Source organism: Aythya fuligula, chromosome 5 (genome assembly GCF_009819795.1).
Source record: "Aythya fuligula isolate bAytFul2 chromosome 5, bAytFul2.pri, whole genome shotgun sequence".
Classification (NCBI taxonomy): domain Eukaryota; kingdom Metazoa; phylum Chordata; class Aves; order Anseriformes; family Anatidae; genus Aythya; species Aythya fuligula.
In genome coordinates this window covers 39,287,184-39,311,639 of record NC_045563.1, presented here as the reverse complement: position 1 = coordinate 39,311,639, position 24,456 = coordinate 39,287,184, and the positions used below count along the sequence as shown (strand labels likewise).

At 33.1% G+C, this 24,456-nt stretch overlaps 1 protein-coding gene across 8 annotated transcripts in view; it reads left to right on the top strand.

The window, feature by feature from the left end:
- RYR3 (ryanodine receptor 3) overlaps positions 1-24,456 on the top strand; it is a 218,861-nt gene that overhangs the window by 28,831 nt on the left and 165,574 nt on the right. For all 8 annotated transcript variants that reach the window (XM_032189404.1, XM_032189403.1, XM_032189400.1 and 5 more), the window contains exons 2-3: positions 12,739-12,858; positions 16,930-17,037. In XM_032189404.1, coding sequence (XP_032045295.1) covers positions 12,739-12,858; positions 16,930-17,037 — 228 coding nt within the window. The remainder of the gene's footprint in view (positions 1-12,738; positions 12,859-16,929; positions 17,038-24,456) is intronic.

The window sequence follows — 24,456 nt, the reverse complement described above, 5'->3', positions numbered from 1 at the left end:
ATTTAGGATTGTAACAGATGGTTAAATTGAAATATCCATGGCAGTAATGAATCGACTATTCACTCTTACTCTGAGACCTGGGTCTTGCAAATGCTCATTATGCGTTTCAGTGCTACTACCCCTTTTATCTGTAGTTCTACTGCCTATTCCTAACAAGGACAGGACTTAAATTCAGGTAACTGTGACACTGTTAATTCTCCCCCTCCCCCCAGTATTTTTTTATAAAATAGTATTCTGAGAGGTTTCCCCTATCTTCTCGAATAAAGACTTTTTTTTTTACTTCATATACTGACTGAGCATGTCTCCTTTGTTGAATCTTTTTGTAGAAACTTTTCTAAATTGTTTTAAGAACCTGAAATTGAAGATGGGTGATAGTGCATTCCACTGTGGACCCAATGTTTCAAATGATTAAGCCTAAGTATCCGTCTTCCCAACATTTGGTATATATGATGGGCAAAGCACTGAACTGATTTTTTTTATTTTATTTTTTTTTAACAAAAATCTATAGGATTGCCTCAAAGTCACCATTTAACTATTTCCTAGACAAATCTGGTAGTCCAAATGGAAAATCTTGCATTTATTTTTCATAGTTTTATGATGCTAAAGAAGCAGTTGGGATGTTTATAGTTGTTAGCTTAAAGCTGTGATTTTTTTTTACGTATAGAATACGTGTTTTAAAGAATATGGCAAATACTGTGTATACCGATTCTCATTGGAAATAGGTATGACCTAAGTGTCTGTTGCTATTGGTATCTTTACTAATCCTGTAGTGGTCATGCACTAAGATTCCAAAAGGCTGATGATAGCTTCTCCTTGGATTCCTTCTTGATTTTAGGTGCCAATTTTTTTTTTTTTTTTAATTGGCTCATAAGTAATTGAGACAAGACACTGGCTATTCCATTAATGTATCTGAGTGTCTGTTAAAAAGAAAAATGTTAAATAAGTTAAACCATGCAGGTTGAGTTTATTATGCCAGAATTTTTCCCTTATACTTGGTAACTCCAGTTATCAGTTAATTGCTGAAATGGAAATAAATTTATTGTAATGGATGTAAAAGTAGTGGGGAAAACAAACCAAATATTACACATGTACATAGTTGCATGTATTTCTTGCATTTTTTTTCTCTCCAAAAGAATGCTTCATTAAAATGAACTAACACATCTTGTCATTTCTTCATTCACTCATACAATATCATGTCAGAGGTCATGGCTGTCAGAGGTGCAAAGCACTGATCCTGATACTACAATTCAGTAAGTAATGTTAACATACTTACAAAGGATATATACTTCTTGGCTGATATCACTTCCTTGATCATCACTGAGCATCTTGATGTTTTAGTCTATTTGCCCTTTTAAGAACTGACTCGTACTGAAAGTAATTTTAATTTATTGAAGCAAGCCATGACCCTACCTAATAGAAGATGACTTTTATTTATTTATTTTTAAAACACTGATTTGCACCAAACCAGTGATGGTCTGTGTGGCTGGCTCACTCCAGCTCTGTTAATAAGCTGCCTGCCTTAGAGCTTAAAGGGGTGATTCTTAAATAATATTTTGTATTTATATTTTTTTGACATAATGAGTAAATATTTTGGATGTTACTTCGTCTTGTTCTTTGGTGTGATTTGTTCATTTGTTCTCACTATCTTATGCTTTTCTTTTCCATGAAGAGCTGAAAAATAATGCAGTATTATAAATAAAAGGAAGACAGTGAACTGGTGTAAATGCTTCCTTGGCAAATTTACAACCTTGAAATATTAAAAAAATAAAATAAAATAAAAAAAAAAGCAAGATGGTCGATACTGAAATACTTTGTAAGGCTACTTTACCGTATAACAGAAATATTGAAGTGATGGAGTTTTACAAGATGGTTTTAAAGGAAAAAAGCAGGAAACTGGTGATGCAGTACACTAACAAACCTCAATATGTGTATCTGCTTTGTATGTCTTGCTTATCAATGGTACCTGTTGGAGTTGCTTGCAAATTTGGCAGAGAATGAATACACTTAATCAGATATAGAGAAATTATTGTGAAATTATTCCAGAGAATATGGAAGTGGGCCTTTTTTCTTAGGCTGTGGATGTCACTTTCCACTTTTCTAAAGCAGTTTTTCATTTAGAAGTATTAAGTTTAGTGAAAGGGAGTACATTTTAATTTTATTGCTGTCTAATGACTTGCTTATTCTGCCTTGCTGATGACCTGATATAAGATATGGAAGTATGTTCCAGAGTTGAGATTAGGCTTTGATCCAGCCACTGCTGAAGGAGTAGACTGACAACGGAAACCCCAACTCTATTTATAAACTCTCCTGAGAACCATCAGATGGTGTTGTGTGAATTTCCATCAAATAACTGCTGTCATCATAAGGATCCATTTGCAGTGAACTGACTGTGTTTATTAGGGGAAATTCATGTACTTACTGGGGGAGGAAAGGTCTTGGTATGTTACTACCAAATAAATAAAGGCTTTTAATTTATTTAAAAAAAAAAAATAAGATGTTAAGAACAACTGGTTACAACTATTGGAAGTCTTCCCACCTCTCCACTACCACCACATATTTAAGGCTTGTCCTAGATATTGTTTTTCTTAATTTGTTTTTTTGTTTTTGATTTTATGATGATATACAACATGACAGTTGTGCCTAAGTACACTTTTGTTTTAGATCTTAACACATACTGTTTGCCAGAAGATTTGTGTACATTTAAAGCAAAGAAAAGCCTACTGTGATATATTCATGTGACCTCCTCCTAATTCAACTGCATGACTGATGTCTATATTTTGGGACCAAAATATTTGTGTAGCATGCGCTTCTGCATGGTGATCCTGAAGCAAACTTAATCATATTGCAGTGAAGCTGTATAAACTTCTCCATATTGAAAAAATGAAAAACATTATATGGACCTTTCTTGTTTCATAAGCTTACCCTGATGTTAAACTTGTCTTTGAGTATATGTTTTAGTAAATAATAATTCTAATATTAGTTTATGTAGTAAATAAATTAAAATTTATTGAAAATGGTTCTTCAATATCTTAAGTGGATAGTGAGGAAAAAGTGCACTCAAGACTTCTACAGAAGAGTTGTGTCCTTTTGTTAGTATAGCATAATATAACCACTGTAACATGTGAAACAAATTCAGGAGTTTGGAAAACAGGTAACATCTGCTTTACTGGCAAGCATGTGAGACAAAAAATTCAAATGCTTCCATGACGGGCAATGTGGAAAGTGATATTCAGCATATGATGTAACATGCATTTCTTCCACTTTTAAGTAACTGAATTTCTTCTTATTTTTTTTCTAATACATAACCTTTAAAGGGAAATAATCCACTTAACTGGAAAAGTATGTGAGGCTTGCTGTCTGAAATGTAAACACAGCATCCAAATGGATATATGGATAATGTTGATATTAGCAGCAAAGCTGAAAATAGGAAACGGGAGAATATCGTATCATTAATTTTGTAACTATCAATCAAATTCTGGTAAGGACCATTAGAAAATAATTGGTAAAAGTAAAGTTTATTACGTTCTTGAATAGCTGTTAGCTTTCCACACTTTCCACGTTGAGGCTGATATGAAAGAATTCCTCTATGCAATAGGTCTGCAACAGGATCTGTATAGAAATACTACAGTATTTCAACTAAGAACAATAAATATCTATATTCAGGAGAGGGGGGTACACATGTTTTTCTTTCAGTAAGCTTCTCTAGAGCCTAGAGTTGTTGAAGCAATATCAGAAAAGAAACAGTTTACATACAGTGACACATTCATTCCCCCATTTTTTGTATATCTTTGTGAAATCTCCAACCTAGACTTTTGGGGAGATCATAGAATTGTTTGGGTTGGAATGGACTTTAAAGATCATCTAATTCCACACACACCTCCCCTCCAGCACACTTTCTACCAACGGAGGTTGTCCAAACCCGCATCCAACCTGGCCTTGGACTTTTGCAGGGATGGGGCATCCACAGTTTCTCTGGGCAACCTGCTCCAGTGCTTCACCACCCTCACAGTAAATAACTTATGCTTTACGTAATCTAAACCTACCCCTTTTATTTTAAGGCTATTAGCCCTTGTCCTATCATTACACTCCTTGCTGTTGCTGTCTTCATCTTTCTTGTAGGTCACCTTTTAGTACTGGAAGGCTCTTACAAGGTCTCCCTGGAGCCTTCTCCTCTCTAGGCTAAATGACCCAACTTTCTCAGCCTTTCTTTATGGGAGATGTGCTCCTGCTCTCTGATCATCTTTGTGGCCCTCCTGTCTTTCATACAGTAGGGACTCTGGAGCTGAACACAGCACACCAGGTGCACTCTCATGACAGTGGAGTAGAGTGAGAGAATCACATCCTTAGATCTGCTAGCTACAGTTTTGATGCAGCCCAGGCAGTGGGGCAAGTTGGCTTTGTGGGCAGCAAGCGTGTATCAACATGGATGTACCAACATCCATGAGTCCTTTTTCTCAAGGCTGCTTTTAAGCCACTCATCACACAGTCTGTATTTGTGCTTGGGATTGCCCTAGCCCAGATGCAGGACTTTGCACTTGGCCTTATGGAGTTTCATGAGGTTCAGAGGGGCCTGCCTCTCAAGCCCGTCCAGGTCCCTCTGGGTGCCATTGTTTCCTTCCATCATGTCACTCATACCACACAGCTTGATGTCATTGAGAAACTTGCTGATGGTGCACTCAATCCAACTGTCCCATTTCACTGACAAAGATGTCAAACGAAGCCGATGTTAAACAGGTCCATGCAGCAAAGAGATAAGTAGGTCCTAGTACTGACCTGTGAAGAATACCGCTCATCATTGATCTTTGCTTGGATATTGAGCCATTAACTGCAACTCTTTGAGTGCAACCATTTAGCCAATTCCTTATCGACTGAGTGGTCCATGTATCAGATTCATGTCTCCAATTTGGAGACAAGGGTGTTGTGCAGGACAGCATCAAATGCTGAAGAATCTAACTTCTTTGTGTATGTTTACCAAATTATTATTTTTAATTACAGGAAAATTACACTGTTTTCCCAATGCAGGAAACTAAAATGGTTTTAAATGGATAGCAAGCAAATACAATAAGTTACTTTTCCAGATCATAACCTCTGAAAAAAAGTAAAACTTACTGAAAGATGCTTTTCATGTTTATGAACTAATTAATTAGGAAACCTCAAGAGATGGGACTCTCTTGCCTTGGTAAAAAATAAAGTTAATGATCAAGATTTTCCACATCCTTCATCTCAAATATAAAAGCAGTAATAGAAATAAAAAGGTGTACCAGAACTGTTTTGTTTTTCAGTTATATGCAAATTAAATTTTCACAATATACAAGAGAAAAAGTATGCAAGTCTTGACCCCACCAACTGTTACAACAATAATTATCGATGTAAGAAATCCTAATAATAATATCTGAGATTGTAGATTTGAAAAGTTTTGTTCTTTACAAACACAGAAGTAATGGAATCCTTTAAAGTAGCATTGTATGAAGCATGTATTTTAGAATGAGCAGAATGATTGACTATATCTACTGTGAAACTAATTATGGATTATTTTTTTTAAATGATCTTTCTATTTGAGAGAAATGCATAAATAACTAATTTTATAACTTCTATGCTAATATTGAGGGAGTGTCTGTTGTTTCATTGACTTGCCAAATTGAGTCATCTTTCTTCATTTGCCTTTCACAAACCTAAGGGTTCATGGAATTCAGTATGCATTGTTAATCTTATAGGAGAAGGAGTTAAATTCCATGTAGCAAGATGACTTATCACTGTCAGAAAAAGAAAATACTGTGAGACTGAGTGAAAAAATACTTTGACTACTAATTTAATTCTATGGCTTTCACTGTCTTTAGGTGATTTCAAAGCTGCTCCTTGCAAAACTCTTTTTGAACTTGAAAGGTCTAACCTAAACCACTTTTTAGTAAAGCTGGTTTTAGTTACCCATGGTGAAGATGCATGTTGACTATAAAAGCCCATCTATGATACTTTTTTTTAGTAACATTTAAATGTTTTATATAATTCTAATGGACATAATTCATACTATTTTTAAGCAATTATTTCCTATATTTAAGTGAATTTGCAATACACTTTCAAAAAGAAAAAGTATAATTCTTTACATGAACTTTAGCATTTGTGATTCTACTGATATAGCGTAGTTTTATGTAGTTTACAATATTATACATGAAAATAGAAACAGACTAATTTTTTTTTTTCCAGCATTTTTGGGTCATACTAAAATTGTTTTGAAGTAAAATACATCTTTTAATCAGAGTTGCACCTTTTTATTATAATATTGTGGTATAGATGAAAAATTATGAACAAAAAGTATTTATTTTGTGCTTGAAATTTCTTTCAAGAAAGATCTTGAAATTTCTAATTAGTAAACCAAATTTTAGGAGGCCAAGTACAGAATATTTACACCTGGAAGCACTGGGATTAATTTACCTGCAAATGTCTTGACAGGCTCCTTATGACTACGTGAGGTGCATAAGGGTGCACTGAACAGATTTTCTATAAGTGGATATGTAGATGACAAGAAAAAATACCAAGCAAAACGTAGATTTACTACTTATTTTGAAGCTATTGCATTTTATGCTGAAGTCACAGTGCAATTATTCATAGTATTTTGGTAATTATTTAATTGTGTAAGGAAACATAAGCTGATGAATAGCAATTGTCTTTCAATGGAGTTATTTTCCATTAGTATTGTGTAAACTTCTAGTCATCATTCATTCTTACCAGTCTCTCCTAAAGTGGCTAATTTCTGCATATTTTCTACATAAATACATGTTCTAAAGCAGAATTTCAATATCATTATTCTGAGGAGTATTCTTAGGTTGTCTGACGTTGTGGTGTCTCTTCTGTAGGGAGTTGTATCAATTTGCTACAATGTGATATGCTTTTATCTTTCAGCATTAAACAGAGCACCAACGTGGAAATAATGTGATTTGAAATTTGGAAATCCTTCTTTCATGTGTGCTTAAGTATTATGAGAATAAAATTATATAAATAAAATATATTCCAAGTAAGGTAGCGAGAAGACAGAATAGTAAAATACATTTTCTCTTCTGACCTTTTCCTTCAGGTTGTGATGCCAATATGAAAACATATCAATGTAATGAACAACAGGCAAGATAAGCTTTTTGAGTCAGGATCAACTCAGCGTGACAGTCTTTGGTAGAATTAAGTTGTGGACTCTAAAAAACATTGCAAAGCACGTTCTAGCATACAGTAGACATGAAGGACTATGTAACAATTATAGGATCTTAGAAAAGCAGAGCCTCGATAGGCATATGTGCCCTTATCCAAGAAAAGATTGACTACCCATGCAACAGTGCATCCATGGATGTTGACATAACCTGTGTTTAAAGATGAGGTGATGCAGGCTCAACACCCTACACAGAGTCAGTTTTAGTGCTTTGCTCTTCTTACCATTGGGAGGAAAAAAAAATGAAACCCTTTTCCAGTACCCATCCTGAATCTTGCTACAGTATTTCATGCTACTAGTACTGTCTGTTACACATGGGAAGCGTATTCCCTATGATTTCAGAGCAGCTTTTTCTGTATGTTTTAAAATTGTTTATCATGCCCCTAATTAATTGCCTTTTATTTCACTAAAGCACAGAATCACTGAGGTTGCAAGGAAACTCTAGACAGGTTACGCATAACATTGACCAGTCAGATTTTTAAGTATCTCCAAAAATGGCTATTCTACAGCCAATCTGGGCAATCTGCTCCATTGTTTGAGTATGCTCGTCCTAATATTTAAAATAAATAAATAAAAATTAAATGGAATTTAAATAGTCTGTTCTGATGCAGGAACTTTGTAATATTAAATGGAGCTAGTAGGAACTGGACTAAAAACAAACATGATTTTTTTTATTTTATTTTTTTTCCTGTAGCTGAGCTGTATCATTGCAGTGCAAAGGAGGCTATGAGTTCAAGTTGCCCAGGGCAACACTTGTTCTGCAGTTCAAAAAAAAGATCTGCAGAAAATACAAGTGCTTGGAGACAACTTTGCAGTGATACCATTCCTCTTGTGAAAGGAAGTGTTGTGCATCAACAAATTTACCAACTCCATATTTGGTAGTGGTTAGATCATTGTCAACTCTGCCTGTGATTCCTTACTTGTTGAGAAGACTGTAGCACCTTTAAAAAGAAATACCTGGTGAATTTTACATATTCTGCAAGATCATTGTAGAAAACATGAAAGCAATGCAGTCCTGTAGGAGAATAGTTTTTAAGCTAGTGCTCAAATGTTAGTCAGCACGTTTGTTTGCATCTGTGTTTTGTGATACAGTAAGATACATACATGGGTAGGATGGTATCTGTCAAATTGGGAAGATGACCGTGGATTTTTGTTTTGTACATTTATTTGTAAGGATGATATTTAATCAGCAAGTGTAGCCATGTGATGGTAGGTAGAGCTGTGAAGAGCATTATCTTGATGTGCTTTCTTGTTTTACCGTGTAAAACAGGAGCTCTGATTTTTTATTTTTAATTTTTTATTATAATCTGTTAAATAGCAATATACAGTTCTTAATGGAAAGTATATATTATAAAATAAAACTTGTCCATAGTTTTACAGTGTTCTTTCAACCATGCCAGTTTTACATTGAAGTTAGTGGTTCATGTGTAAGTACTTGCACATTTATGTGTAGCTGTAAGTAAAATACAAGCGAAATATGCATGCTTCTTTCAGGAACAGCTTTGCTGTTTAACCCGTAGATTGTAGTAAGCAGCTGATTGTGTCTACTGGAGTTTTCAGTGTCATGTCACTTTTATCAGTTCATTTTCAGTACTGAGTATAGTAGAGAATAGAGATTAAATCAGGTAGATGTTAAATCGTTTGTTAGCAAGCTAAATATAGGAAGTCATTTTCCAGCAAAATGTGCACATTTTATATGTAAATGTGCCTTTGTATATTTAATGTATTGATGGCTTTGTGATTCTTAATATGACTTAATATGAAGCATACAGAAGTTTACTGTTGAATACAATTTCTATACAGACTTAAGTGTATTGTCTAAATGATTATAATTCTTAATCCTGGGATGTATATGCAACAGACGAAGAAACAATTCCTTTAGCTGTTGAGATTTCTTTATTCTCAAATCCTGACTTGAAAAACTGTTGAACTAAGCTGAAACAAGGTCATGCCTAGAATGTATTGTTTCACCTTGATTCCTGAATCACTTTGCAGGAATTGAAGTCATTGATTAAGTAAAATCGATACTGTATAAGTTTTGGCTTACGATGGCAGTGGTAAATTTATTTAATTGTTTAAAACAATTTAAGTTTACCATTATTATGAAATCTGAGGAGGAAAGATAACTTGAAGACTAAGCCTAAATACTGTCTGGTAATGAACGGTTGAGCTGTAGTTCATTAAAAAACTTTAATTAGGTGGATTTCATGCTTCTTAATGTTTTGCTGCTGCACAGTTTTCAATTGAAGAAATTGTTTAATGCTAGACATACTTTTGCAAGGAAGCAAAGTTCTGTCTTGGTAAGGATTTCCATCTTCAAAGCAGAAGATACAGAATTGACTGACTGTCATTCAGAAGTACGTTTCTTTCTCAGATATAATAACTCAACCTATGCAGATGTTACTGTGTAGTACAAAATCAGATTCCATCTTCAGCTCTCACCAAAGCAAATAAAAATTTATGGTTTCAGTACAAACATTAAAAAAAAAAAAGAGAGAGAGAGAGAAAACATCTCCAAAGCTTTTTTCTTTTTGTAAAATTCCCATATTTGCATAAATAGATGAATAATATGTGACAGAACTGTGACACAGCTAGATGAAACTCAGTAGATCCTGCAGAATTTCAGGCTACCTGAAATGTATTTTAGTAATATCAGTATGTTTGTATGTATAAATATTCTTAGAATTGGTCTTTTTTTAGCTGAAGGTTTCAGTTGTCCTACATGACTTTGCTAAAGGACTGATTCATGAAACTTAACCAGGAGAAAGGAGGAATTTTGATTTTCTCTTCATTTAAAAAAAAAAAAAAAAAGTTAATAATTGCTATTCATCTTTATTCCTAAATAGATATTGATTATAGTAGTACACAGTCTATCTTAAGAAGGTGGTGCAATTTCATTAAAGGATGATGACTCCAGCACTGATTCCTTTTTAACGTCTTCAGGCCAGAAAAGCAATTTCAGACCTCAACTAGAAGGATCTTACTTCAGTAAATTTACTATAATATTGAATCATCTTAACAGCAAGTCATTGTCTTACTTATAGATTATTTAGATTCCACCAGTTCCTTATGTTCAGTTCACCTGTGCCTGAGTAAAAAACTCTTGAAAACTCTAAAACTGGCTGAAATTGCCATCTGTATTGAAGTTGTTCATCCTGTGTAGCGTTACTTTTATCAAACAATGAATTTGCAAGTGAAAGGGGACATTGGGAATCTAAGGAAATAATGTAAAACATTGATGTTTAATGTTGCATATGATCCTTCAGATATTATCAGTATTTTAGTATTATGGCATTTAATGATCAGTAAGGACTTTGTGAAGCCAGTGTAAATTCTAAAAATTGTTATTTTTTGCATTCTAGAAAATTAAAATATCAATTTCATTTTGCTAGAAACTTTTGGCATTTTTATGTGCATGTATTTAAAAAGAAAATAGTATATTTTAGTTAAGTATTTTAATTAACTTTTTATCTGTGTTGTCTGAAGGCATCATTTTATTTATTAGAAAACTGTGAATTTCAGTAGATACTGTGTATATGCCTGTGTGGCGTAATTGATGAATACTTGATGTGGTGAATACTTGAATGTGGTGGTAGGGAGAATAAATACAATTGCAGCTATATATTAGTAATTTAATGTAATACACTAATAAGTGCAAACTAGGGGACAGTCTCAATTACATTCTGAATCTTGGTATTTATAAATTCATGTTTTAGTATTTTATTCTTTTCAAATATCTGAAATCTGTATGTTCAAAGGAACCAGATGATGAAAAATGATCTAGCCTTTTATCTTATACCTTGTTCTCATTTCTCCCCCCAGTAGATATGCTTCTGATTCCAAGTGTTAAAAATTCATGAACAAAGGAAAGTAGTAATAAGTGCTTAAGTTTACTGTGTATATTTTCCAGCTCATTATACAGATGTTTAAAAACCAGAAAGGTTTTTTACTAATAAGCTTGAAATATGAGAATTTCAGAGAAGATTTTACAGAAATTGAACAGGAACATATACAGCAGGGGGGAAAAAAAAATGTTCAGCATTAATTAGGTAATTTGTTTTACATCCTGCTTCACTATAGATCTTTTATATATATATATATATATATATATATATAAAATTCATGAATTCACATATTGTACTGTTAAAAATGCTAGATAAGGAAACACTGTCTGTAACTGCTGATTGGTTAGTTTTAAATATCATAGCTATCCATGGTAGTAGTAGTAAGTAGGCAGGGAAATACCACCTAAAAGAAAGCCATGTAACTTTCTCACACTTGAGAAACCACACAAATGAAAAAAGCACCTCTGAATTCCCATTTTAAAGGATACTTCACTTAATTCCTTTGGTGAAAGGAAGGGTTCCTTCTGTCCCTTCCAGCTTTTATTTCAAGTGTCAGTAGCTGTGCTCCTGTCATACTATTTGAGTTGCATAATGGACTGGAAAAAGAAGTGCTGATTTTAGAACATAATTGTTTGAGTGATCTCTTAGTTCAGTACAGGCGGCTGTTGTGTATCTGCTTTGACAATAATAATTGACACCAGTGTAGCATAGCTGGGTGGGACACTAACGTATCATGTTGCTCTTTATCAGCTTCCACCCCCTTAAAAACTCCTAAGGCAGTGTCTTCTGGTGAACAGCTAAATACCTTTATAAAAATAAGTTCTTCTACTTGCTAGTCTACAAGTGGTATTATGCTTGATTAGTGGGCAAGTAGTGGAAATTTAAATGATTTTTACACAGTGTACACCTAAGACACAGTTGAACACTAAAAATAATCTGGTTTAGCATGCTTATATCAAGTTTAGTATCACATGTTAAGAGGTGGATAAGGGCTTGGCACTTTATAAGTAAGTGTCTCTGGCACTGCATTATGTAACAATTTGTAAAAGAACTTTCAGTATAATTAGGATAACTAAATAAAACAGTTTTGCCTCACTGTTCTACAGTTGTCTTGTTTTGGAATATGTCTTCTGAGGAGCAACTTCTTATAACTTATTCAAACAGTCACTTGAAAAATGCCTCTTGGATCTTTGGTTGTAGAAAGTTTCAAAATTAAATGAGACTAAAAATTAAGGTTATGCTTCAGAGGGCTTACATTGGAGGCATACTGTACGAACAAAAGAAATTAAATGATGTGTAGACTACTGTTGCTTGCAAGATCAGAGTAATAAATTTTTACTCTAAAAACTAATCCTGTTTTATAGAGTATCACTGAGTGATACTTTATAGCACACTTTCATTTTTTTTATGACACTGTAGCTAGTCACTGCTAAGGTTACTGAGGAACACAGCACTTGTCAAAGTCCTGGAGATTATATGTATTGTGTGTCACTTTGATGCAGTCTTGAATACAAATCCATACATGCACATTGGTAAACATACATGTCAACATAATCTGTGTATGTGTACATGATAACAATTATAGGAATATAAGAAATGTCCTTTTCAGCAGATTCCAGTGTTCCATTTTTTTAGCACTATAGTGTGTTTATTCAACTTCTGATTATTTACTTTTCTTTCTTCTACTTTGCTTTGTGACAGGATGACGAAGTAGTACTTCAGTGTGTTGCCAGCATACACAAAGAACAAAGGAAGTTTTGCTTGGCAGCTGAGGGACTTGGGAATCGCCTGTGCTTTTTGGAACCAACATCAGAAGCTAAAGTAAGAAGTAGATGCTCTCAGCTGGTGTAATCGGTCAATGAATGTTAACCTACTTACTATTGTGAATACATTTAATTGTGGTTTCTTTAATGTGGTGCTAGATGTGCTTTTTGTGTGCTTCTCCTTCTGTGACTGCTGTACGAGATTTCTAAAAGATTCTAAATATACTTTGAGGCATACTTGTCTCAAAGTCAAAAGCCACTACTCTTTAACTTAACTCTGTACCTGAAATGCTTCATATTTTCAAGATTATGTCTCCAGACTGTTAATAAGATATAAGTTCACTTAAAAGCTTCTTCCTATCACTGCTGAAGTTTCAAATATCTTGGTGTGCAGGACTGATACTTCCAGAAGTACTGTCACCTGTTAGTTACTGACATTAAGTGTTGCTTCTAACCAGGTTGATTAAGCAGAAAGTTGGGAGTTCTGAGGGCAGGATTATTAAATATTCAAAAGTTTTAAAGATAAGCATCAAAAGGAAGAAAATAAGCTAGAGAGTTATGAAGAAAAAAAAATAGGAAGACGAGCTTGACAGGAGAAAGAAGAAATGAAACTTGAGACTTGTACTAAAGCAGAATGTTAAGAATGAAGGCAAATGCAGGACCTACTCCCTCTCTTCTATTTTCTCCATGCATCCTTTTCTTTTTCTTTATTTTTTGTGTCTTTATTTCTGTTCTGTTCTTCCTGATCATGTACTTCTCCTCCTGATTTTTAGCAGGATCGCTGTATCTTTCCTATTGAAATATTACTGTATGGTCCTATTTTTAGTCTAGATATTATGACCGTGTTAAATCTACAGTGTTTGTTTATGCAGTATGAGAGTATGAGCTCTTGTTCATCTCAAACATGAAAAGTCGTGCTACTTTTAAATCTGCATTAAATTGCATTCTAAGAGCTTAGCAATGATAATTTATCTCCTGTATGCTTTAAAAATCCCGATAATCCTTTCACATGCTTAAGTTAAAGCATTTAGTTTTCACATATGTGTTTTCAACTATTGTCTTAACATTTTTCAATAATGATTGGGAACTGTTTATTAATTGACAGCTCAACTACAGTGTAGAATATCTATTACTGATGATCTCAATCTGTAAGATAGTGTTTTTCCTCATCCTAGTCTAAAGAAGGGAGGAACGGTATATATGACTGTAGAATTTTGTAGAACCTACTTTACTTTTCATGACTTAGCAGCAGATACAACTACAGAAGCTTCTGAAATTAAAATCAAATTAACGAAGTTAAAATTAAGAGGTTTAGAAAACATGTAATGTAATAATTTTAAAAGAGCTTACCAGGGAGGTTTCTGAACTGCTAGTTACACCTGAGAACAATTAAGAATTTTGGAAAGTCATTTAAATATCTAAGTCTGTTTTAAAAATAAGTAGAAAGTTGATACAAATGTTTAGAGAGTATGATACGTACAAACAACTCTTAGCAATAACGTTTCCTTTCATCAACATTTAGACAAAATTTTGTTTATGAAATAACAAAACTAAAATGACACACATCCAGTGGACTAAAAATTGTTATTGAATGTGTTTCTGATCAAATCCTTCAGGGTTCTGTTTTCACTGCCATGCTATTATTTTTCTCCATTAAGACAATTTAAATTTGCATACATGTTTTTTTTCTGATGATGGAAACATTGGGGAACTGGCAATTCATGAAGTCATGTCACACACAGGAAGGTCTGCAGTACTTTGTGTTTTAACAGAAAGTAGAGGCATATTTCAGTGCTACCAGCATAGAATGTAAAAACTGAATAAGTAAATATGCTTACAGAATGAGGAACTATTCTTGTCAGCTGTAAGGAACATGAAGGTCACGGTGGATGTCATGCAGTCATGAGTTTCCTGAGTGATGCCATGCTCAGGGGGATTTAATATAGTCTTTAGAGGTATCATGAAAAGAAACATGGCAGGAGATGGGAAGATATACTATCTCTTTAAATCTGGGGGTATTGATTTATTACTTCTGCGGCAGTGTTGCTGGAATAGAGTCCAATCGTGACATTCAAATTGGTAGGAATGTTAATAAAATGTCTCCAGGAAGTGCAGTGAGAGTCATGATAGTACTTGGAGGAGGATACAGTATGTTCAGATTAAAAAAGGAAATGTGGACACTGCCCATAAGTATCTAAAATGGGAACATGGATAATAGATGTCTGTTTATTTTAGAAAGCAGAAGTATAATAAGATCCTAAGACTGGAAGTGGGAACCTAGTCCAAATCAGAAGTTAAGAATTCATTCTTAAAATGAATATCCTCCCTGTTAAAACAGTACTGTTTACCTGAGGTAGATTATTCATCCATGAAAATTGGTTTATAAAGCTAGATAGCATCTATGTATTAAGAAGAAATTGCATTAAATGAGATCCAAGGCATGTTAATCACACTGATATCTTCTACTAAATTCTCTACTACAGCTGACAACTTTACCATAGCCAAAATCTATTTTAAGCACATGTGACGGTTTCTTCACTTACTAACTTTGGCCAAATATTGTTAAAACAAGAAGAGAGATGCTTTTCCATTCAACTAATTTCTGGAAGAGAGAACAAGATAGGAAAAAATAAATAAATAAAAACCACCAAAAAACTCAGTATGTCTGTTAATTTTGGAATAAAGAGGTGTAATTTCATGATTTTTATCTGAGCCGTATGTAATCAGAAGATAAAAGTAGCTGAAAGAAAGGGGATACAAGGAAAAGGAAAGATAATGTCTTTGAAATATTTGTAGAAACATAGAGGGGAAAAAAAAAAAAAAAAGGAAGGTTGTATGATAGGCTGACCATGAGCTGTTCTGGTAATTTGTGTGGTGAAGGGATTCAACACTGAAGGGATTCAAGATTACCAAATACTTCCGTTAAAATGTTTTTGTAATTCCATAAACAATTTTCATGTTATTTCTTTACAATTTATTAGTAAAAATGGATGTATACAGACACAGGTAATGAATATTAAAGAAAAAAAAAAAAAAAGAAACAAGGCACAGTAGAGATGAATGATGATGAATATTACAGTTTAAGTTTTTCCTATGGGAATTACTGAAATTATGAACTACTTAATAAGAAATTATTTGTGTACAAAAGATGAGGGAACTCATATATGTAACAATTATGTAAATAAAATCTATGCAATTTCAATCTCAAGTCTTTGGCTTAAAATTCTTTTCCAAAATGTATTTGAAAACACTGTCAAAAAGAAAAAATGAAGAGATCAAAAGTTAGGAATTCCAATACTGCTCTTAATTGTTTATTAGCTTGCTACAGAGTGTTCAGAAAGTTTAGCATTTCATTGTTCCAGTGTTCAGCCATGCTCACAGTAAAGTTCTTTTCTCATGTTTAAATAGAATTTCTTGTATTTCAATTCATGTTAATTCCCTTTTGTCTTTTCACTGGCAGCACTGAGGATTTGATTCTTTTTTGTACTGTCCTGTCAGGTGTTTATGTATGTTGATAAGATTCCCCTGAGACTTTTTTTCTTGTATACATATCTTTTATTGGATGCATTAGTGTTAACAGATTGAAAATAACTCTGTTCTCTTTGAAGTGAATGTAAGTTTCATGTTTCAAAAACAGCAGTCATTATTGATCCAATAATTGAGGAGAAGGTCCCTAAAATAGCTTGTATTATTATATCAGAAGATTTTGAATCTTTGACATTTAGTGGCAGCTATAAATATATTCAGTTTCAACTTTATACATCAAATAAGATCATACGCCTTCTCTTCTGTTTTGTCAGTGATGTTAGAGAACAAATAAAATGTTCATGATGTAATTCTAAAAGACAGGAAAGCAATAGTATGTGGAGAGAATTTTTCCACTTTTGAACCTGGAGGTGATTTATTTTTACTGTGAGCAGTAGAGCTATAGCAAATATAAAGTTACTGCAATTACAAATTATGAAGAATGTTTTTGTGTTATTTTGATACAATAAGATAGCATGCATCTCAAAAAAAAATGTTGCGTATAAATATAGATTTTAAAATTAAAACACGTGTTCTAACACTTTTAATCCTGTTTAATCTAATCTGCTCCTCTGTTCTTATGCTGTTTAATTTAATTTTACAGTATGTTCCTCCGGACCTTTGCATCTGTAATTTTGTACTTGAACAGTCCCTGTCTGTCAGAGCCCTTCAAGAAATGCTGGCCAACACAGGGGATAATGCCAGTGAAGGGGTAAGTAAATTAACATCAAAGAATGTTAAATTTCTAATTATGGATTTTTTTTTCTCATTACTTCTATTGTTTCAGAATTTTCTGGGTGAGGGGACTTGTGTGGTAGCAGATTCTTTATTTTTTTCTGTTTTCTTGGGATGTTACTGCTCCATAACCATAATAAAATTATTTTTTTTATAGCATTGAGGAGCAGGTGCAGTTAATGTATTGAACTATTTACAAAAAAAAAAAAAAAAAAAAGAAACATGATTCTCAGAGATCATTTATTACCATCAGTTCAAACCTGGCAACTGAAAAATGAACAAAAGAACCCTTGGCCTGGGTGACTTTTATGAACCTGTTGAGAGTGTAAGAAGTTTTTTTTTGAATCATAAATAATTCCCATAAAAGCATTATTGTATTACAGTGTTATTTATTAATGAGGAAAGCAAAATAATGTCATCATGGTTCTACCTTGTGTCACTGAATTAAGGAAGTATTTCACATATATTTATTTGACTTATCCTTATATGAAATTAACAACTGTGAATTAAGTTCTATCAATAAAAAAGTGACAAATTTAAATGTTTGATCAGTTCAGATATAAAAATACATTTATTTATTTATTTATTTTGTAGATGAACAAAACCTAAACTGTTGTAATTTTTAGTTGCTTAACCCGTGGTAAGAAGCAAGAACTAATGAATAGAAATAGTTATTTAATAATTATCTACCTTAGGTTTCTTAATTTTTTACTTTATTTTTTACAGGCCTACTTACTATAATGCTTACAGAATAGTGTATGGTGACTTTTGCAGTATAGTCAAATGTTGTAACTGTGCTTGCATTTCTCATTACCAACCCTTCAACTGCATTATCACTTCAAATCTAAAATATCCTAACGTTCGTAATACCCTAATAAAGAGAACTTCCACACTGATTAGCATGTCCCCTCAAAATAAGTGCACTTTATTATATGTTATTTATTAATGATAAGGATATATAAGGTATGTATCTTTCATAGAACTTCTAAGCTGTTTGTTTGTCAGAAGTGAATTATAAAATATTAAGCCTAATTCAAATCGTAGATGCAGGGTTTTTTCAGTATTTTGAATGATCTGCATGCCCACCTGAATAATTTGCTATTTGTTCTCCTACCCATGAGAGAAACATACCTCCTATTGTGAGAAACAATCTGCAGCCAATAACACGGGCTCAGGCAAGGATCTCAGTGAAGCAGCATTTTTATTTGTGATTGCAATGGCAGGTGTCCTGCAAGCAGGAGTGCACAGCAAAAGTTTATCATAACCTTATATCCCCACTACCCGATGCTTGATTCCTCACCTGTTTCCTCATTGGCTGAGTACTACAGTTTCACAACCTACTTGGTGCTTGTTACTATACCATGTATGTACAATTTTATTGGACCAACCTTTAATTTCTCCTTTTCCTCTCATGACTAGAGGGCATGTGATTTTCCTGTTTTTCTTAGCTATCCTCCTTTGGGACAGCGAGACCTTCCACTGTCCCCTTCTCTACATAACATACTCTCCAATGTTATGCCACTGTTATGCCTGCACAATCACTTTTGAATATGCAAAGTTAGTGGAGTTTTCCACTGCAAAAACAGAACTTCAATTCTCACACTATCTACATACTGCTACTTCTGGAATGTTATAGATGTTACACTTGCTGTTGCATCTGTGAATTGCTTATAAGTAGGTAATTTAGGCAAATTGTCTAGTTATGTATATTTAGGTAGAGCTTGTGGCCTGTGCTCTCCACTCAGTTTGTCACTGCTCTATTTTTATTCATGGGTATAAATTTTAGGATTTTAAAATAAAAAGCGGGATCACATTTATTTTCTCCTATTCTGTGAACAACTGAAATTTGGAAGAAAAAAAGTGGAAATGCCAATTCTTAATGTATGGGTTGAAGTATTATTAATGAGTTAGTATTAAATAAGATTTTACAATGTTTATTTCTTATGACAGGTTCTGCAATCATCGCTTTCTGGCTCTGTGAAAGCCATGAAACTTGTGTCAATAAAATTCTGCATTTCACTCAGTTAGGGTTAAATATGATAGTAGTCATATAAATGTCTCTTAAAGTTGACTAAAATTGTTTTGAAATTTTGCAGGCAACTTCAGTGCATTGATGTTTATTGTACCTCTCAGATTTCTGTTGCCTGATCAGATTATGTCAGATCAGCTTGTTGCTATCTTCTAGAATTCTGTGCTTTAATTGATTTCCCAACATAGTCCAAAAGACTGTGTGGGAGATTTAATTTGATTTCCTTGACTAGTTGTGAAGAATATAGTCCATCCTTCTCTATTCTTTCTAACTTACCTTTATTTTCTTAACATAATGTTGAATTTAATTTTTATTCTCTTGTGAACAGAGCATGAAAATACTCTATGTCTTTATTTATTTTATGAGACTAGATGGCAACTAATTATTATGCAAACAATCTGCCAAGCTCGATAGTCTGTAACATTTTACTTTATGAGGAATCAGAAAACTCATATTCTCTTCAAGTTGTAATTTTTGTTGTTGTTCTTGCATACAGAATAAAGACTGTGTCATTATAGCTAGAAGGTAAAACGGAAGTCTGAGGAAGAAACAAAAAAAATGTACAAGTGATCTCAGTGTAATCTTAGGAAATGTGCTTAAATATAACATCTCATTTTTGGTTGTTTTTGAATACAAATTTATTCTGAATTTATTTCATGATGAGAAATTTTTTTTTGATTTCTTACTGAAATGCATGTACTGTGCATGCAGTATGTGGAAATGATGAGAATTTTATAATTCAAGGTAAGAGACTGTAAATGGCTCCTAGAAGAGAGAACCAAAAAGGTGTTTTATTTACTTGAGGGTGATTTTCTTTTGAATGTCATAACTGTTTGTACAGAAGTGGTATGTTCAATGTGTAGGAAGGATAAAAACTTAGTTGTTGAAAAAATATATTTTTCAAAAAGTGCTAAGTAAAAGTGGTCAAATATATAACTTAATTAAAAAAGTATATATCACATGAAATCAATTTTTCTAAGCTTTATATCATCCCAATGAAACTGTCTAACACTAATGATAGAACATTCATTTAAAAAATAATGAATGAATTAATTAATTGCTGCAAGCATCCAAGGTGAGCTATGGAGTCCTATCTTTCTGAAGGAGTGAGTTTCATTTTGCTTCTCAATTGGCTTCTCAAGTATATAAAATTATAAAGATTTTTAGAATACTTCTGGATTAAAACTCATGATTTCATGCAGATCAGTAACTCTAAACTGTTGTTTTTTTCTTATCTGAATAAAAGGTTGCTATTTAAGAATGATTGACCAGAAAACTTGAAACTTTGCAGTTTTATCAGTTTAATGCTTTCATGATTTTTATAATGTTATCCTTAGCATCTGCCTTTCATGCTGTTAAGTCTTTTTTGTTTGTTTGTTTGTTTTGTTTTTCCTATCTGTAAGCTTTTTTCTATTGTACTTTATGTGTGGAACTCAAATCAGTTCAATTAGGAGGTATATTGGAGGTGGCAGGTCTTGTAGCCAGAAGGCATGTAAACTGTAGATTCATATAGAAATGCATGTATACACACAGAGCGAACATTTCTACTGCCTGTTTTACACTATTTTAATCCTCTGAGTTAGGCACAATTCAGAAGACTAAAATCATGAACTGCATTTTGTATTATAATCAGTGGATGGTGGTATTGTGAGGGATTTTATACATTGTGAACTTCTGCGTAGTATACATCATGGAATAATGTGATGTAAACTAAACTTTCAATAGATACATTACTCATGAAGGCAGATAATGAGCTATGCATATTATTCAGAACAAGTACCCCTCCAAAGAACATATGCCAGGAAGAAGTCTGATCTTGTTCCTGTACCACAATTTTTATAGAAATGCTGTTTTACCAGTGCAGTAGTAATTTCAAGTAAGCTGAAAGGTGGTGCTCTCCATGGGCTGTGTTGCTGGTGTCAGAATAATAAACTGGTAATCACAATGGGAGGAAAATAGTCTGTGAGTGCCTTCCAAGCTTTGGGCTTCTGAAGCCAGTGTTGTATAAATGTTGTAGAAGAAGCATCCCCTTTTCTCCCATTAACACACAGGTTAGAAAGACACAAAGAACACTAATTATAAGCTACTAGTTCTACTTTCAAACATCCCAATCAGTCAAATGTCCCATAAATTAATTTATGTGAAGATTAGGTCAGTAATTTATGGAAAATCTAAAATACTCAGTGGGGAGAAATATAAATGAGATTAATGTACAGTTTATATTAAAAATCCAGTAATTCAGCGTGCTTATTTCATGTCACACTATCAGTCATTCTGACAGAGGAAAAATCAATACCATAATATCGGCTCATTAGCTCCACAAATTCTAAAAAGAAATTTTCTTATTAGTTGTGAGAATTGTTGCAGATTTTTATACATTTAATACTCAAAACATGATCTTTAATTATCGTAGTCCAGTAGGCTTCATCAGGTGATCAGTGTTGTTTCAAAAAGTGATATTGATTTAGTCACTTTCAGGACTCCTCGGCAATATCACAATCCTTTTTTTTTCCAAAATATTCACCCAAAAAATTAGCAAAAATATTTAATTTAATAACTAGTAGTATATGACTATTTACAAATAAAATAGAAAATGTGGTCTGTTGTGCAACGTTTCTTTCAAAACAACTTTGCCCTCTATTGCTTTTGAAACTGGGTACGGTCCGTTGGGAAAATTTTAATAGAAACACAGAACTACATATAAATACCAAGGATGAAATAAAAGATGAAAGCTTAAACAATAATGCAAAAAACTTCCTTTCTATGAGAAGGATTTGTTACATTTGGTGGAGGTGAACTCCAGCTTCTGTCAATAAGCTGTTGCAAAAATGGACAGATTATTTTTTAAGTTACAATTAACTGATATTGTTTTGAGACATATTATCATAAATACCAGTCAAGTTAAATATTTTGTATTATAAGGCACTATCTTTAGCACAGGGAAAGCAAATTGATATGGTAATAAGCAATTTCTAAAACAGATCTCAGAGAAAAGCTATTTCTGAATGAATAATACAATTTGCTGTCAGGTCATAATTTAGGGAATGTAGGGAAAAATGACAGCATGTAATGTAGGAATGAATATCTTAAAATGTTAATTCGTATTCTGTTTTCAATACAAAGGCATTACTGAGAATAAAGGTTGGCCTCTTATGATTGCTAAACTTTTTTTGTTTCCACCAGTTTATCATTGCATTGAAAGGTTTGCTTTCCATATTAAATTTAGTTTGGAATAAAGTTTTGCTTTTAGTTTCAGATTTTCTGGAGAAAAAACATAGCTTTTTTTTTTATTTATTTATTTATTTATTTTTGAGTTAGCCTTACAAGTGATTCATTTAGAAGCTTTCAGTAAAAAATAGCATGAAACATTTTATTTCCTTAACTTAGTATGTGTATATTTGTTACAAATTGATGAGAAATTTTTCTCTAACAACCTACATGTAATTACAGTTTTGCTGTTATTAATTTCTGATCAGGCTTCTGTAATGGCATCCCAAACTATTCTGTGTTCTCTGAATGACCAGAAGTAACTATTGTATATTTAGCTCCATTTTTTTCCCCAGCAATCTAACGCACTTTCTGTGAGGATCCACAAATTATTATCCAGGAGTCCAGATTTTTTAGTTTGCTGCAAGATATACTAAGAATTTTTATATAATTATATGGTTCACATAGTGAAACAGAATACGTACTTTACCATATAATTCTGAGAAATCTCTCGATTAACTGCATAAAATTATATAAGATTGTATTAGCTATTAACAGCTTTAAACTTAAGTTTCATGATGACCAGGTCACAAATCCTCATTTCTTAACATCTTTGTGATTAGCTAAAAAAAGAGAAAAAAAAAAAAGAGTAGACACGAGCTTTTCTTTATTTTATTGCAGTTGTAATAGAAGACCTCTGCTGAACTGCTTCTTGATTTTTATTGCTTCTGTTTGGACAAATAGCATTTCAGCTTTATTCCTTTGAATTAGTATTACACATTCTATAAGTTGAGCTAAAGATTATAATGGTTTCTTCAGACTGATATTTTCTAAGTTAGGGTTCTGTAGAACATGAGTTGAATACAGCTTGCAATACTAATTAATAATTTAACTAATGTCTTCTCTACAGAATGCAAAATCATTTGTCTGCACATGTATAAACATTGTTTGAGTTCCAGAAACTACCTTTAACTATAGTGGTCCCCTTTACATGAATCATAGGAAAAGAACTGACTTTTTAAAAGCAGTCCTTTTTAACATGTAACATACTAGAGGCAATTTAATGTTCTGTAGTTATATTTTGTTGAATCATCTTTCATATTTAATGATTACATAAATAGACATGAAACAAGAACAGTAAATGATTTTCTAATTAAAAATAAAAATAAAAATTCTATGTGTATGTGTGAGCAGTACCTAGAAATCACGTGAGACATTATACATTCTTAAATCAGTACTTTCTAACTTGCTATCCAGGATCCTGATGTTTGGCCTTTCCTTATTACTCAGGACTTAACTCATACAAATGTTATGATCTGGACTAAGAGATGAAAAATGAAATATAATGTTGGCCACCACAGTAGTATTAGTATTAACATTAGTCTTTGGTTGTGCAAAATTTAGAGATCACATTCTTAAAGTCATGCTTCACACAATCTGAGATTGAAGATCTAAAAAAAAAAATCTTAGTTTCAGTGGAAAACACCACAATAAATCAGTAAACTAATCTTTTGGTCATATTTTATTGAAATTTGAATTGGCTTCTTACTTATAAATAATTAGCAGATAAGATGTAGTAAAAGGTTGAGAGAGGCAGACTTGAAAGCCTATAAAGCTTGATGTCTGTTTTTCAGTAGGTAACTTTAAGATTCTTCCCTTGGAATTTATTTTCTTCTGGTCATTGAGAAAGTCTCAGAAGATGTGTATTAAATTCTCTGACTAAAGGAATCATATGGGAAATCCAGTTTTGCCCTCTCTGATCTTGTCATAAATTTCCACATCTGAATCACAGAATCATCAGGGTTGGAAGAGACCTCCAAGATCACTGAGTCCAACCTCTGACCTAACACTAAACCATATCACTAAGCTCTAAATCTAAACATCTTTTAAAGACATCCAGGGATGGTGACTCAACCACTTCCCTGGGCAGCCTATTCCAATGTCTGACAACCCTAAGAAAGTAAAGAAGTTCTTCCTAATATCCAACCTAAACATCCCCTGGCGCAGCTTTAGCCCATTCCCCCTCATCCTGTCACCAGGCACGTGGGAGAATAGACCAACTCCCACCTCACTACAGCCTCCTTTAAGGTACCTGTAGAGTGCGAAAGTTAATAATCATGCTTAGTTGACATCATGAGTGCAGTTGCTGTAATGAATCTA